This window comes from Crocodylus porosus, unplaced genomic scaffold, assembly GCF_001723895.1.
Source record: "Crocodylus porosus isolate Cpor-Errol unplaced genomic scaffold, CroPor_comp1, whole genome shotgun sequence".
Lineage (NCBI taxonomy): Eukaryota > Metazoa > Chordata > Crocodylia > Crocodylidae > Crocodylus > Crocodylus porosus.
The window spans coordinates 114552012-114564721 of NW_017728931.1; the positions used below are offsets into that span (position 1 = coordinate 114552012).

Below are 12710 nucleotides of genomic sequence, written 5' to 3' on the forward strand. Positions count from 1 at the left end.
AGTCTATGATTTATATGGGCCCCATTCCTCTGGCTGAGTTTCAAAACAAAACCCTGTCCCTGTCAACTTCAGGTCTAGAAAAGCTCAACACATCTTCATAGCCCTGCGGGCATCCACCTAGCCCTGGCCTGGTCCCTGCTATTCCCATAACACCCCCCTCCCCCCGCAACCCCTCCACGCATAGAAACAGACTGGCCAAGCCCATTCACTGAAAGGCTAGTCAGTGTTATGGGGGGAAGTGTTTGGGGACTCTGGGAATGGACTCTGGCCATGTGAAATGCTCTTTAGGTATGAGAGGGCACAAGGCCACCAGATCCTGTGCCAATACGGAAATATAGGCCCCACCAGACCAGAGGCCCCCCACACCCTCCCCACCAACTCCTAATGGACCAGCCAACTCCTAATGTTCCCAGAGCTCCCCAAACTCATCTCCCTGCCCCTACCTGAAAGGCCAATCCATGCTGATGGGGGACTCCAATCCTGGTAGGGGCCACATGTGATGTACTGTTTGGGTAGAGGAGGGGGCCAGACCCCATCTCCTTTGTATTCAAGCACACCCCTGCACTGTCCCTAGAGCTCCACTCCACCAACAGACTTGCTCACCTCTTCCCCAGCCTCTCTCAGACCCCCCCATGTTATTACATGTTAGGTCTATAGGAGTATCATGCCAGGTAAAGTCAGGGACAGAACAGAGGCTGTAGAGGTAAGCCATGGTTTGGAGTAACAGAGGACAGATATGAGTTACAAGCCAGGGCATCAAAATTCACAGTTGAGCACCAAGCCACAGGACTAACTAGGATCAGGGTTCAGAAAGCAAGCTGAAGTCAGTTAGAAATTCAAACACATTTAGCAGACCCAGTGATCAGGAAGCAAGCTGAAATCAAATGGGAGTCCAAAGTCTGAATGGTAGAGTACATGATGAGGGGTACTGGGGCAGAATCCAGAGCAGTCACAGAGGCAGGAGCTACATGGCAGGAGGACAAAAGCCAGAACATTGCACTGGAGTTCCTTAAAGGCAATCTCAAAATCAATTAATCATGGGAAAGAGGATGGGGCTCAGTTTGCCCTGCTTAATAATGCCCAGGCTGCAGTGCCTTACACCTCAGACCTCCAACCATCCTCCTAGATCCTAACCTGAAGGGCCGGTCCGTGTCAGTGTAGGGGGTAGGGGTCAGGGGCTTCCATTTCCATGTGTAATGCTGTCAGAGTACAGGAGGGGGGCAGAGACCCAAATCCATCAGACGCCCTCCCCCAGTCCCCAAACAGCATAGACAAACCTCTATTAGGAATGGAGCCAACACCCTTCCCTCCCCCATCCCCAGACACAGAATGGGCTGCCCCTACCATTCCCAGAGCCCTCAAAACCCTCTGCCCCACCAACATCAGCACTCTGACCACCAGCATTTGGCTGATCAGACTCACTTAAGATGCACTGGAACTGGGTCCATAACTGATGCCAGATGGGTCAGGATCCATTGCAGGCTCCTGGAGGATAAATTTATGGGCTTGAAAAGACAAAAGACCTGCCCTGGATCTGCTGGTTCAAAGCCTGACTTCTGGGAGGGAAAGATAAGGGTGCATAGGCCAGCTGATCAGCCCTGACCTGTACCCATAGCTGCTGTCAACTGTCTCCAGGCAGACAGGAAAACCCACATAGCACACTGGGATGTATGCAGCGGGAAGCCCTTGCTCAGTGCCATTGGCAGTGCAGGCTGTCCATAGCACTTAGCTGGGCTCTGCAATGCTTGTATAGTGCTCTCTACCAGTAGGGCTTCCAGCTACTCAGGCTAAACTGCTAAAGTTCCACCAGTTCAACTGAATGCTTACATGCACCCAGTGACTACATTTTCACAACGCTCTTCTTTTGACAGCAAAGATGTCTAATTTCACTGCATTCCCTAGTGTAGAACTGAACAAAGAGAACCAGTTTTCCTCTCTGTGAAAAAGACCCTGTGAAAGCCAGGGAGCAGCAGGCAACTCCTCCTGCCTGTTCCCCAGACTGGAGACACTTGAAGAGGGAGCAGAAGGATTCTGGGGAGCAGCTGCTCCTCCTCAGCTTGCTCCTGGCAATTGGAGCAGAGAGGAAGCAGCAGGTAACACCATCTACCTGCCTACTCCCCAGACTGTGGTCCCCAGTGTGGATGTAGGCAAGGAGCAAGGAGAAGCTGCTCCACTCTGCTCCTAGAGAGGTCCTGGAGGGGACTGGATTCCCAGGTTGGGGCATGGGTGGGAGGTTTGGTCCCACTGTTTTTCTCCCCTCCCAGACCAGACTGTGAGAGAATTTCTTTTGCAAGGGATATCTTCCAGGTTGATACCTGAGATATTTGTATCCCAGATGGTACATGTTTCCCCTGAGGGGAAATTAAATGAATGCTTATATGCTTGTAGCTTCTACCAGGAGAGTGGTGATTCTCTGATAGACCTAAGGCTTGCATATCATCTTGACCTTACCAGCAGCTGTATAGAGATTTCATAGATTTCATAGACATCAGGGCTGGAAGGGACCTCGGAAGATTGAGTCCAGCGGAAGTCAGCTGGGGTCATAGGATCCCAGCAAGATAAGCATCCAAATTTGTCTTGAAGGTGTTCAATGTAGGTGCTTGAACCACCTCCAACGGCAGGCTATTCCAGACCTTGGGGGCTTGGACAGAAAAGAAATTCTTCCTTATGCCCAGCCTGAAACGGTCTTGCAGTAGTGTATAACCACTCGACCTCGCCATCCTTTGGGGCACTGTGGTGAACAAATGTTCCCCCAGATATTAGTGGTCACCCCTGATAAACTTACAGGTGGCCATCAGATCACCCCTGTGCTTTTCCAAGCCAAAGAGCCCTATAGCCTGTTGCTGTAAGGTCTGTTTTCCTGACCTCTGATCATGTGTGTGGCTCTTCTCTGGACTCTCTCAAGCTTCTCCACATCCTTTTTTGAATTGTGGAGCCCAAAACTGGAAGCAGTACTCCAGCTGCAGCCTCACTAAGGCCAAGTACAAGGGGAGAATGACGTCCCGGGATTTGCTTGAGAAGCATCTATGGATGCAAGCCAGCGTTTTGGTTGCTTTACTAGTCGCAGCATCGCATTGAAGGCTCATGTTCATCTTGAGCACAGAGTCTTCTTTGCTGATAAAATATCTACCATCCCATTGTCTTCTCATTCATCCCTTATGGTTTCTTCCATTCCTGGCTCTCTAAACAAAATATAGGTGAGCTGAAAATATAACATCCTTTATTTTATTTTTCTCTTAATAGTCTTAACCAGAAATCTGATTAAGACTAAGGTGATTTTGGTTTATATTTACACTCCTTTCCAAGATTAAATACTTTGAAATTGATGTGTCCAAACCATGGGCTGAACTGAACCATCAAACTTCAGGATGCATGCCCCCATGAGGCACAAGCAAATGCAGTGTGTAGAACTCATTGCCACAAGATCTCATTTTATATTTGGCCATTAGGCATTCCCACATTCCCATATTTTTATCAGGTCCCAATGAGAGTTGGAAATACAATCACTTACCTGAGATGGCAATTCCTACATTCCACTGGCATCAATTCTCTTAAAAGATGGTGCCAAGATATCACCCTTTATAAAGCAGCATTCATGTAACATGCCAACAAAATTAGTGCCTGAGTTATTTCTATCATATATGTACATACCAGCCATTTGTCTCATTTTACGGGACTTTACGTTTTTTGCCGTCACTTTCATCTGCAGTTATTTTTTTCTGAAAATTAGTAAATTCCTATTACCAACTTACTCCCATTATTCACTACTGTTCTTTGGTATGGTGCAAGTCTGGAGGGGATGACAACTAGATGGCCATAAATCACCTTTGAACTCACCTGAGTCCTGAAGCCATGCGGTTGCCAGTTGTGTTTCCCAGCATAAATAAGATCAGGTGAAAACTACTGTAATATACATTGACTGCCAATGGCCCTTAAAGTGTTTGGAGACATAAGTCATGTCCTATTCTATCTCTAGTGGTTTCTGGAAGAAGAGCACTCTATATACCCTGAGGATTCCTCTACATGACAGGAATCCTCCTCTGGCTCGAGCAGCTGTGTTTAGGGCTGTGTTGTAAATCAGGAACTGGGGCTATTTTCTGCTATTTCAAGGCAATTCTAACCCAATTTTTGCAGGACCCATTCCAAAACAAGTAAAGAGACCTATTTACACCTGATTTAACATTTTTTTGGAAACACTTTTCAATCACAAAAGGTTAGATTCCAATGACTTCTATTTCCCTGAAATATTTCAGTTCACCCCCTCAATGGTGCATTCATGTGCTTCTATGCATATGCTTCCAAGCCTACTTTTTGATAGATATTTCTTATCTTTTGTGACACATGGATGTTTAAAAATACCTCCACTGGACGACCTGCAAATAACCATTGAGTTTTCTAATGTTTTCTATGCAGACAGGAGGAGGTATTTTCTTGTGCTCCTGCTATATCCCACCAAGTTTTGCTGTGAAATACCATGCTTTTCTCAGACATTTCTGCCTCCTTTCCCTAGGTATCAGTTTCTATTTCTGCCATGTATCTGTTGTTTTCACCAATTCATTAACTTAAACCACATAACTATGCTTATCCCTTCAGCCAATTCATTTTTCTTTGGTTCAGGTATGTCTTGTGCCACTGTACAAATGCTTCAGCTACAATGCTGCATTCTTTATTTTCTTCAGGAAGCTCAGTGCTGAATAGAGGCTGTGCTGAATAGGCCATATTAAATAGAAAATGCGTGGGTTAAAGATTTACACAGCAGCATCTGGGTACAATTTCAGTAAACAAGCAGATGATCTAGGACTTTGTGTACTTAAGAACTAAGCTACAGTAGAAAAAGGGAAAGATTTGTTTAGACAAAATAATAAGTTAAAAGCATAGCTGCAAAATCAGAGAACACAGCATAGGAACACAGGCCTACAAGGGGCCTCCTAAACCATCTTGTCCAGCCCCCTGTATTCACTGGCAGGAGTTATCCAAAGGTCCAAACGTGGCTCATTACAGCATGTTAAATATTTTAGTCAATCACAGTCTTATGAAATCCCAGGTGCTTGAAGAATTATTTAGCTCTGTCCCCACACAGGAAACTATATGGCAGCTCTTTTGGAAATATTTTAAAGGCTTGCTGTATTTCTAGAAGATGTTTTTATTAGACTGAGGGGTGACTTTCCCACTCTATTTCATCTTCCCTTTCAAGCATGTTTTCAAAAGTAACCTGTCTGAAAGCTGTGAATAGGTGGATATTTAACAGCCTTTGTTTGTGCTTTGAATACTTTTGTGAAGAAGGTGCAGAAAATATCCACATAAACAAATCACAACTCTTGATGTAGCTGACTGGTAAAGTGTGAACCCACAGTATTTGAAAAGTATAATGTTATTGCAAGATAAAGGTTTCAGCATTGCATTGAAGATGTTCATTTACATTAACCAAAACAGTCAATATTTTTTGTTTGAAAGTGTACATTTGAAAAAAGCATTTAAAAAACAACATATAAGTGATTTAAGGTTGCTGTCATACACAATAGGCTAAATGACATTTCTTACTAGAATATGGCAATTTTTTCCCAACTATTTCCCAAATGTTCTCACTTTGGTTTTTCTTCTTCATAGAGGACCTTGGACAAAAATGACGCGTTACTTTTTGTGTTGACCATTCAAAGTTCAAAGTAATGGAAAAATGCATTTGCCTAAACTTTCAGAAGTGGCAAGTGATTTTTTTGGTGTCAAATCAAAGATAATTTACAGAGGCATAGATTCCAAAGAATATGAGCTCCATACTTCATTTATCTTAATATAGATACCCCAGACCCTAAGGTGTTCAAAACTGTTACTTCATTTACAAAATATAGGGTACAATTTCATTTTAAAATGCTAAACATTTTTTCAACCATCATATATCATCAGGTAAGTTTACTTCTGGGGCCCCCACTGTCAAACATAACCTGAGAAATTTCTTTTAGGATGTCATGATCAGGGAACAAAAGTCTCACTTATAAAAGTATTTTCTTTATTTTTATAATTTAGCTGAACCAACACAAAACTGAATACTGTAAAGCAACAAAAATGTTGTAACATCTTTAATTGTTCTGTGTTTACTAAGTAAGGCTACTACACTCCCTTTAAAAATAAACTGAAACAAAACAGAAAATTGATAGGGTGAGGGCTCTGGCTCTTGAGTTCTAGTACAGTAACTGTATTTACCATCATTTATTGCATGACATTTTAAACCTGACATCAGTCATTTATAGTGCAGTCAGTCCATAACCCTTTTCAAGTGGCTGGGCTTTAATTGCTACTTTGACACTGGTAAAAACCCCTAAGATTAAATAAGAATATTGTATATATTTATTTTACTCAAAGACACAGTCACCTATAATTCATGGTTCCTGTAACCTCTGTATTTAATAAGCCTCAATATTGGAACAGGCCTTGAAAAAAAATCAGTTATTTTGTTCTTATATTTTTCTTCTATGATTGCTTGAACAGTCTGTCTATAATTTTCTTTAGTAGCATAGAACTAGTATAATACTAAAAGTTAACTGGAGTATTAGGTAGCATACTATAGTGGAAACCTGGAGAAGTACTTAAAATCAGAATACATTTGCCAGAAAGAAGCTAACCTCAATTGTTGGTCTCATCATATCAGTACGTACCAAACCTCGTACATAGAAAGGTACAGTAACAGGGAGTAGGGAATTTTCTTTTTTATCATTTCTCCTCTTTTCTATGCTGCTCTAGCATTAATTTTCACTACCTGATAATGCTGACAAAGTGGGATTTCTACTGATGAGGTAAAACATTGAAACTGAATCAAGGAATAGGTTGCAAACTGACCTTTGTACTGTATCATGTAAAAGAGGGCTGGGAGAAGGAGAGAGAAAAATAACTCGGTATGAAAAGCAATGATTAAAATATTTTACACTCTATTTTACCAGTACATAAAGACAAAAAATGCCTTCCAACAGTGCAATGGTTGAATGCATTTATGTAATATAAACAACATTATTCTTTGCTTTTTCTACAGAGTCCTCTCTGGTCATGCTTTACATCCAGAACGTCCCAATGGAAGAAAGCAAACGACACCAGTCACTTCAGAAACAACTGAAGTAATAAAACACAACTTAACTCTGAACCACTTGTCATGACTGTCAGAGTTACCACGTTAATTGTTAAATAGGATTTTCTACAAATATACAACATATAAAAACTGTTAAATATATAACTTTAGGCTTTTCAAAATACATTTAATGATCTCTTTCAAACAAGTGTTACTTTTTTGTTTTCTTTAATTTGCTTTCTGGTGCTAAATGGTGTATCAGATGAGACATAGGCCACAGATGACCAAACATGCTCTTTGCAAATACTGTATTATCCAACTTTAACTATCAAAAATGGAACTGTAGAAGAGGCATGTTTAACTGGTTAAAACTGAAAATGATTTTAGTACGAGAAAGTCAATCTAAGTACAGAGGAATAAAGGTGCCATGTAGACAGTTTGTATTCTTTTCATCTAAGTAGTTCAAACATCGGTCATTTTTCCCTCGCTGCTCCATTATGTTCTTTAGAATGTGTGTTTTTTTCAAAGCAGTTTTCTGGTTTAGTTTTTACTGCATTGTCCCATAAAGACTTCTGCTGGACAGCAATATCTCAGCTTTGTGACAACTGAATTCATGTCTTTGTGGAGACCCCCTACATTTTAACGCAGATAACTTTGTTAACAGTAAGATTGTGTCCACTTTAAAATAGATTTTTCTCTTTGGTCTATCGTATATACTGAAAGTATAAGAAAATAAAAGCAATTCAGACAGTCCAGGGCACAAGAAGAGTTTCTCTTTTGCAACTCATTGTCCTCCCATAGACAAAACAGTCTTCTCTAAGGCTGATTGGGATGATACTCTTCAGTGTAGTAGACTCTTCAGATTAAAACATGTAGGTAACATCAAGTCCAGCAGTGGTGTATAACGCAGATGAAACGTTAACCATGAACTTTTTTGTATTGCTAATGCCCAGGCATATCTCGCACATCTATATTCCTTAGTCCAGTGATCCTTAGTATGGTAGAACAGACTTTAGCTCATAATGTAGAAGAATTATGCTGTCTTTTATGAGATACAGAGAAATAGACAGTTGAGTTGATGACATATAACAAATGATGATCCACAGCAGTGAAACTTGACTAAGTAGCTCACACAGAGCCTAGACCACTCCTACGAGGATACTCTGTTGCTGTATTTGTCAGGAGACCTGTAAATCAATAAGAACAAATGAGTCAACATCTTACTTTACCATCTTGGCTATCTTTGCTTTCCATTACTTTAAAAGATACTGTACTGAGATTTCAAGGAACAAGTTAATGAACTGGAAGATATTTATTTTTTACTGCAAATATTTTCTGTGAGAAAGTATAGAGATAGTCTATATACTTTATTTTTTATAAAAAAAATATAGTGCTATTTTAACCCTCATGCCTAGTTAAATTTAAAGTTCTATGAACATTTTATAAACTGACAGTTTACAACAGTTTAGCTATCACTGTCTACTAGGCCCTATGCACTCCCATTTTTAATTATATCATCATAGACTGTTCTTCTCTTCTAATATAATTGCATATAAAATGATCCAATTCATTTTACTATGGAGGTTATAATGCCTTCTGTCTTGTACAGCTAAGTCATGATAAAACTGAAATAAAACAGTATATGTATCCAGTAAGATGCAAGAATTTTTATACTAGAAGCGTCTAATATCTAATAATTGGTAGCATACCCCCATTGCTCAGCACACTAATTTAATCAATACCGCCCTCTAGTGATGCCATTACAAGTACAAATTAATGAAAACATGTATATTAATAGACAATTTAATTAGAAAATTGTTTTTAATTGCAGAGGAAAAAAAAACTCTAAAAGAATGAAACTGCAAAAATCATTGGCTAGTAAACCTGAAGAAATTTAAATGGGATAAAAAGCATTAAAAAAGAAAGAAAAGGCAAGCTGAAAGTGAAACAACAGAACTAAGTTCACAATGAACAGAAAATAAGAACATGGAAGGTAGAACGAACACAAGTTGTAAAGAAATGATTGATTTTTGTAACAACCAAGAGACAACCGGAAAAACTTACCCAGAATACAAGTTTATACATTATTTCTAAATAACACAGTTATTGTTCAGAGCACAATAATTTAAGGTGTATTAAACAAACATGATTACTACAAAACATATGTTCAAATACTATCTTCCTCTTTGGCATTCTCAAATTCCCAAACAGTGAGACTTCTCATTATTGATGAAAATACTCTAGAAAATAGTGAACATTGAATGTGAGAGAGCAAAACAAATAAGAATATCCAATTCATTTGGTTCAAGCTGGGTATAAAATTTAGATGTATTATTTAACCTACTCCTTGGAGAGGTAAAGGAAAGCACCTTCCTACCTCCCAATTATTTTGCTGACAGTTTGAAACATTTGTCTTCCTACTTCTCGCTCTCTGTGCACATATATGCATATATGTGTGTGAGTATCTGTGTATATATGTATGCATATGTATATACATATTCCTTTCAAGGCATAAAATGTATTTCATAGATTTCTGCTTTTATCCTCTCACCTTTTCCAGGAAAAAACACCCCAGAAATCTTGCAAACAGCCTTTCCTTTTCGGACTAGTGATCAGATCTCCAAACCTCATGGCCTCAGACAGGCTGAAGGCAAAAAACCTGGATGATTATTGTGGTATATTCCCTTTTTTATATATACATTCAGCAAAAAGAAATTATGTTAACGTTTTGCTTCTGTCAGATGTTTTGCTTCCCTTTTATGTTCCTCTTTCTGGTTTGCCCTGTTTCCCATAGTTCCCGTCCCATTGTACAGGCCTAGGATGATACTATCAACTTTTTAAATCTGAGGATTAATGTTTATGAACATTAAGTGGCCCATGAAGCAAGAGCTTTTAGATTGAATAGGTTTGAAAATAAACTATGACTCAATGAAGAATTAGTCTGACCTAGCTCAGTCTTTCCTGAATTTTGCTGGAAGGGCCTAAGCTAAAAAGTAACAGCATAAACTGCTGATGGACTGCATGGTCTTTTTATAGGGAGTTTCCATATTAGAGGTCCCAGGATAGAACAAAGTTCAAATACATTCATACCAGGCACTTGTTATTTTATCATTTCACAGAAGTAAAAGTCTCCTTATTGGCTTGCTGTCCCTGACTTCCTTTTTCATGAAGATGTTGTGGGAATATGGTGTCACTTTAAAAAGATGACAGAGTAGAATTTTATATTTTGCAATGCCGGGTCAGGGTGGAGAAGAGAAGGTTAAAAAAAATGTTGACAAGAAGAAGACATATCAGAGAAGGACATGACTACAACTTTGGACAATGACATGAGAAAAAATGGAATGAAAGGAAAGAAGAAAGTGAGAGGGTAGAAAGGGAGGCTTAAACTTTTTTGTTAATGAAGGAAGTGGAAAAGATGAGAAAAATGCTAGATAAAATGGACAGAAAGCATGAAGTGTTGTAGCAGGAGGAAGGAGTGTAAACCTGCCTTCTCGTGTTCTGTCTGTCTTCCCTGCTCTTCATTCCTCATGTTCCAAAATAACCCACTGCTCATGACCCAGGCAGATTACATGAGAGAACAGAGTGAGACCCTGAATGACTATAATGGACGCCTGTATGAAAACTCTGCTCCATCCAACTAACAAGAGGTCTATGGTATTGGAAATAAGTTTAAAGGAAGGAAGAGGCTTTAATGCTGCTCAGAATGCCTTTCCAGGTCACCTTATTTCTGATACAGCTGCATTTAGCCTGTCATATGCTAAAATATGTTACATGCTATGCGAATAAAAAAATTCAAGAAAAGTCCCGGGAATTCTCCAACTGCGCGGCTGCACTGGAATCCAGGCCTCCAATTCATTCCATGGTTCAGCATTCCCTTGTACCAGCCCAACCGTTCAAAATGGCATAGCAGATATAAGGATCAAAGATGAAATTCTGACTGTCCTGAAATCAATGGGAGTTTTACCATGACTTCAGACGACTCAGGATCCATCCCCAAGCCTTCAAAAAGTAGTTTTAAGACTTTCCAAAAGAGACTGCTAAGGAGTTCTTGGTACATCTTGGCCATTGTGTGCTGGCACGTAACCTTCCAGTACTGTTACCTTCCCTTTCATCTCACCTGGTTTTTCTGAGCTGCTGCTGAGATTGCATGTTGTGCATGGTCTGTCGGAAATATTGGCATCTAATGTTTAAGGGACTGATAAAACCATTACAATCTTCATGGGTTGCATACTTCCCTACTATTGCCCACAGCTCAGTAAACATGCTCATCTCACATCCCTCCATTATGTGGAACATGAGGTAAAAGGAAAATGGAAAGGCCATTTCTTGATTTTACCTCCCTCTCTTTGTAAAGAGTCTCCCTTCCCTTGCAGAAAAGAAGCCTGCCCCATCTCTCAGATTTCTGCTTTGTTTCCAAACTTTCTGCAGAGTTTACAAACTTCTTCCCCAACTGAACCAGAGCTACTGAAGTGTTATTCTCATCAAAAGGGCCGAGGAAGAGCTTTTGTGGTTTGCAGGCACTGCTCCACAAGAGGACTTGCCATTTTGGGGGCCATGTCACACATTACACATAAGACACGTTAAGTGCACTCAAAATGCAAGCATTCATGCATTCAACCAGTAAAACTTGTGCTAAGTGCAACTATATCATAGCAAAGCTACACATCTTTGTGGGAAGAGTATCTCCAGATTGCATAAAGTAACACCTGTTTAGCTATCGTTGGACTGCTCCATAGAGATAATGCGAGATAAAGACTCCAGTGCAGTGTGGAAGCTGGGACTGACAATCAGCTAATTGTCGATCTGAGCTCCAAGTTCAGGACTCCCACACAGTGCCAGTTCAACACTACCAGCAGCAGAGACTCTGCTCACTCCACAAATTCAGTTGCAAGTGTGGAGCCCATGGCAGGAGTGGCACCCTTTCCTGGGCTTTGTTCTTTCCTGGGCTTTGTTCCCCTGCCTCCCTCCAGTGGCAGAGGCCTGACTTGCCCCAGTGTGGGGGGTTGCATGTCCTCACAGGCAGATGTGAGAGCTGCAGCACCTGGTGCTGGGATCAGGGTCCAGGAGGTATGGCTCAGCCAGCTCAAGCCCTGTCCAGGGAGGCCTGAGAAGTTAGTAAGAATTACCAGGCAACAGCTGAGAACACGTTCTAATTTTTAATAAGGCACAGTAATGCTTACTACATCTCAGATAACACATGTGGTGAGTGTCCCATATGACAAGGCCTTTGATTTAAACTGAAGGTGGCTGAACAAGTTTGTCAGAAGCTGCAACTTTACCCCATCACAGGATGATCCTGAAATTTTAAGCCATCACCAACTGTCCACCGAGAGTCATATCTTATAACACTAGTATTATGGATAACATCAGAGCTAGATCAAGAAACTGATAAGATATATAGAGCAACACAGGCTACAGCGATACAGTAAAATAATCTTCTACTTTTGGCAGTACAACTGTACATCTAGAAGGCCATGTCTATAATGACCCCTTGCCAAAAACCAGATTTCTACTGAGAAACAAACCTCGCCCACTCACTCACACTCAGCAGTCACCAAATGTAAGACATGAGGCAGTGGAGCAGCCTTAAGTGTGTCCCAAGAAACACGCTGAATGAAAGACAAGGAAGTCAAGACCAGGATATGCTCAAGATCTC

General features: G+C 40.6%; 1 protein-coding gene across 6 annotated transcripts in view; it reads right to left on the bottom strand.

Moving 5' to 3' along the window:
* Window positions 1–6042: 6042 nt before the first annotated feature.
* The window catches only part of FAM19A5 (family with sequence similarity 19 member A5, C-C motif chemokine like), a 669022-nt gene continuing 662354 nt past the window's right edge, over window positions 6043–12710 (bottom strand). For 4 of the 6 annotated variants that reach the window (XM_019543498.1, XM_019543495.1, XM_019543493.1 and 1 more), the window contains one exon: window positions 6043–8241. In XM_019543498.1, the coding sequence (XP_019399043.1) occupies window positions 8233–8241 (9 nt within the window). In that variant the 3' untranslated portion in view covers window positions 6043–8232. Of the gene's footprint in view, window positions 8242–9605; window positions 9699–12710 lie in introns of all 6 variants that reach the window. The other 2 variants (XM_019543497.1, XM_019543494.1) reach the window with 1 other exon arrangement.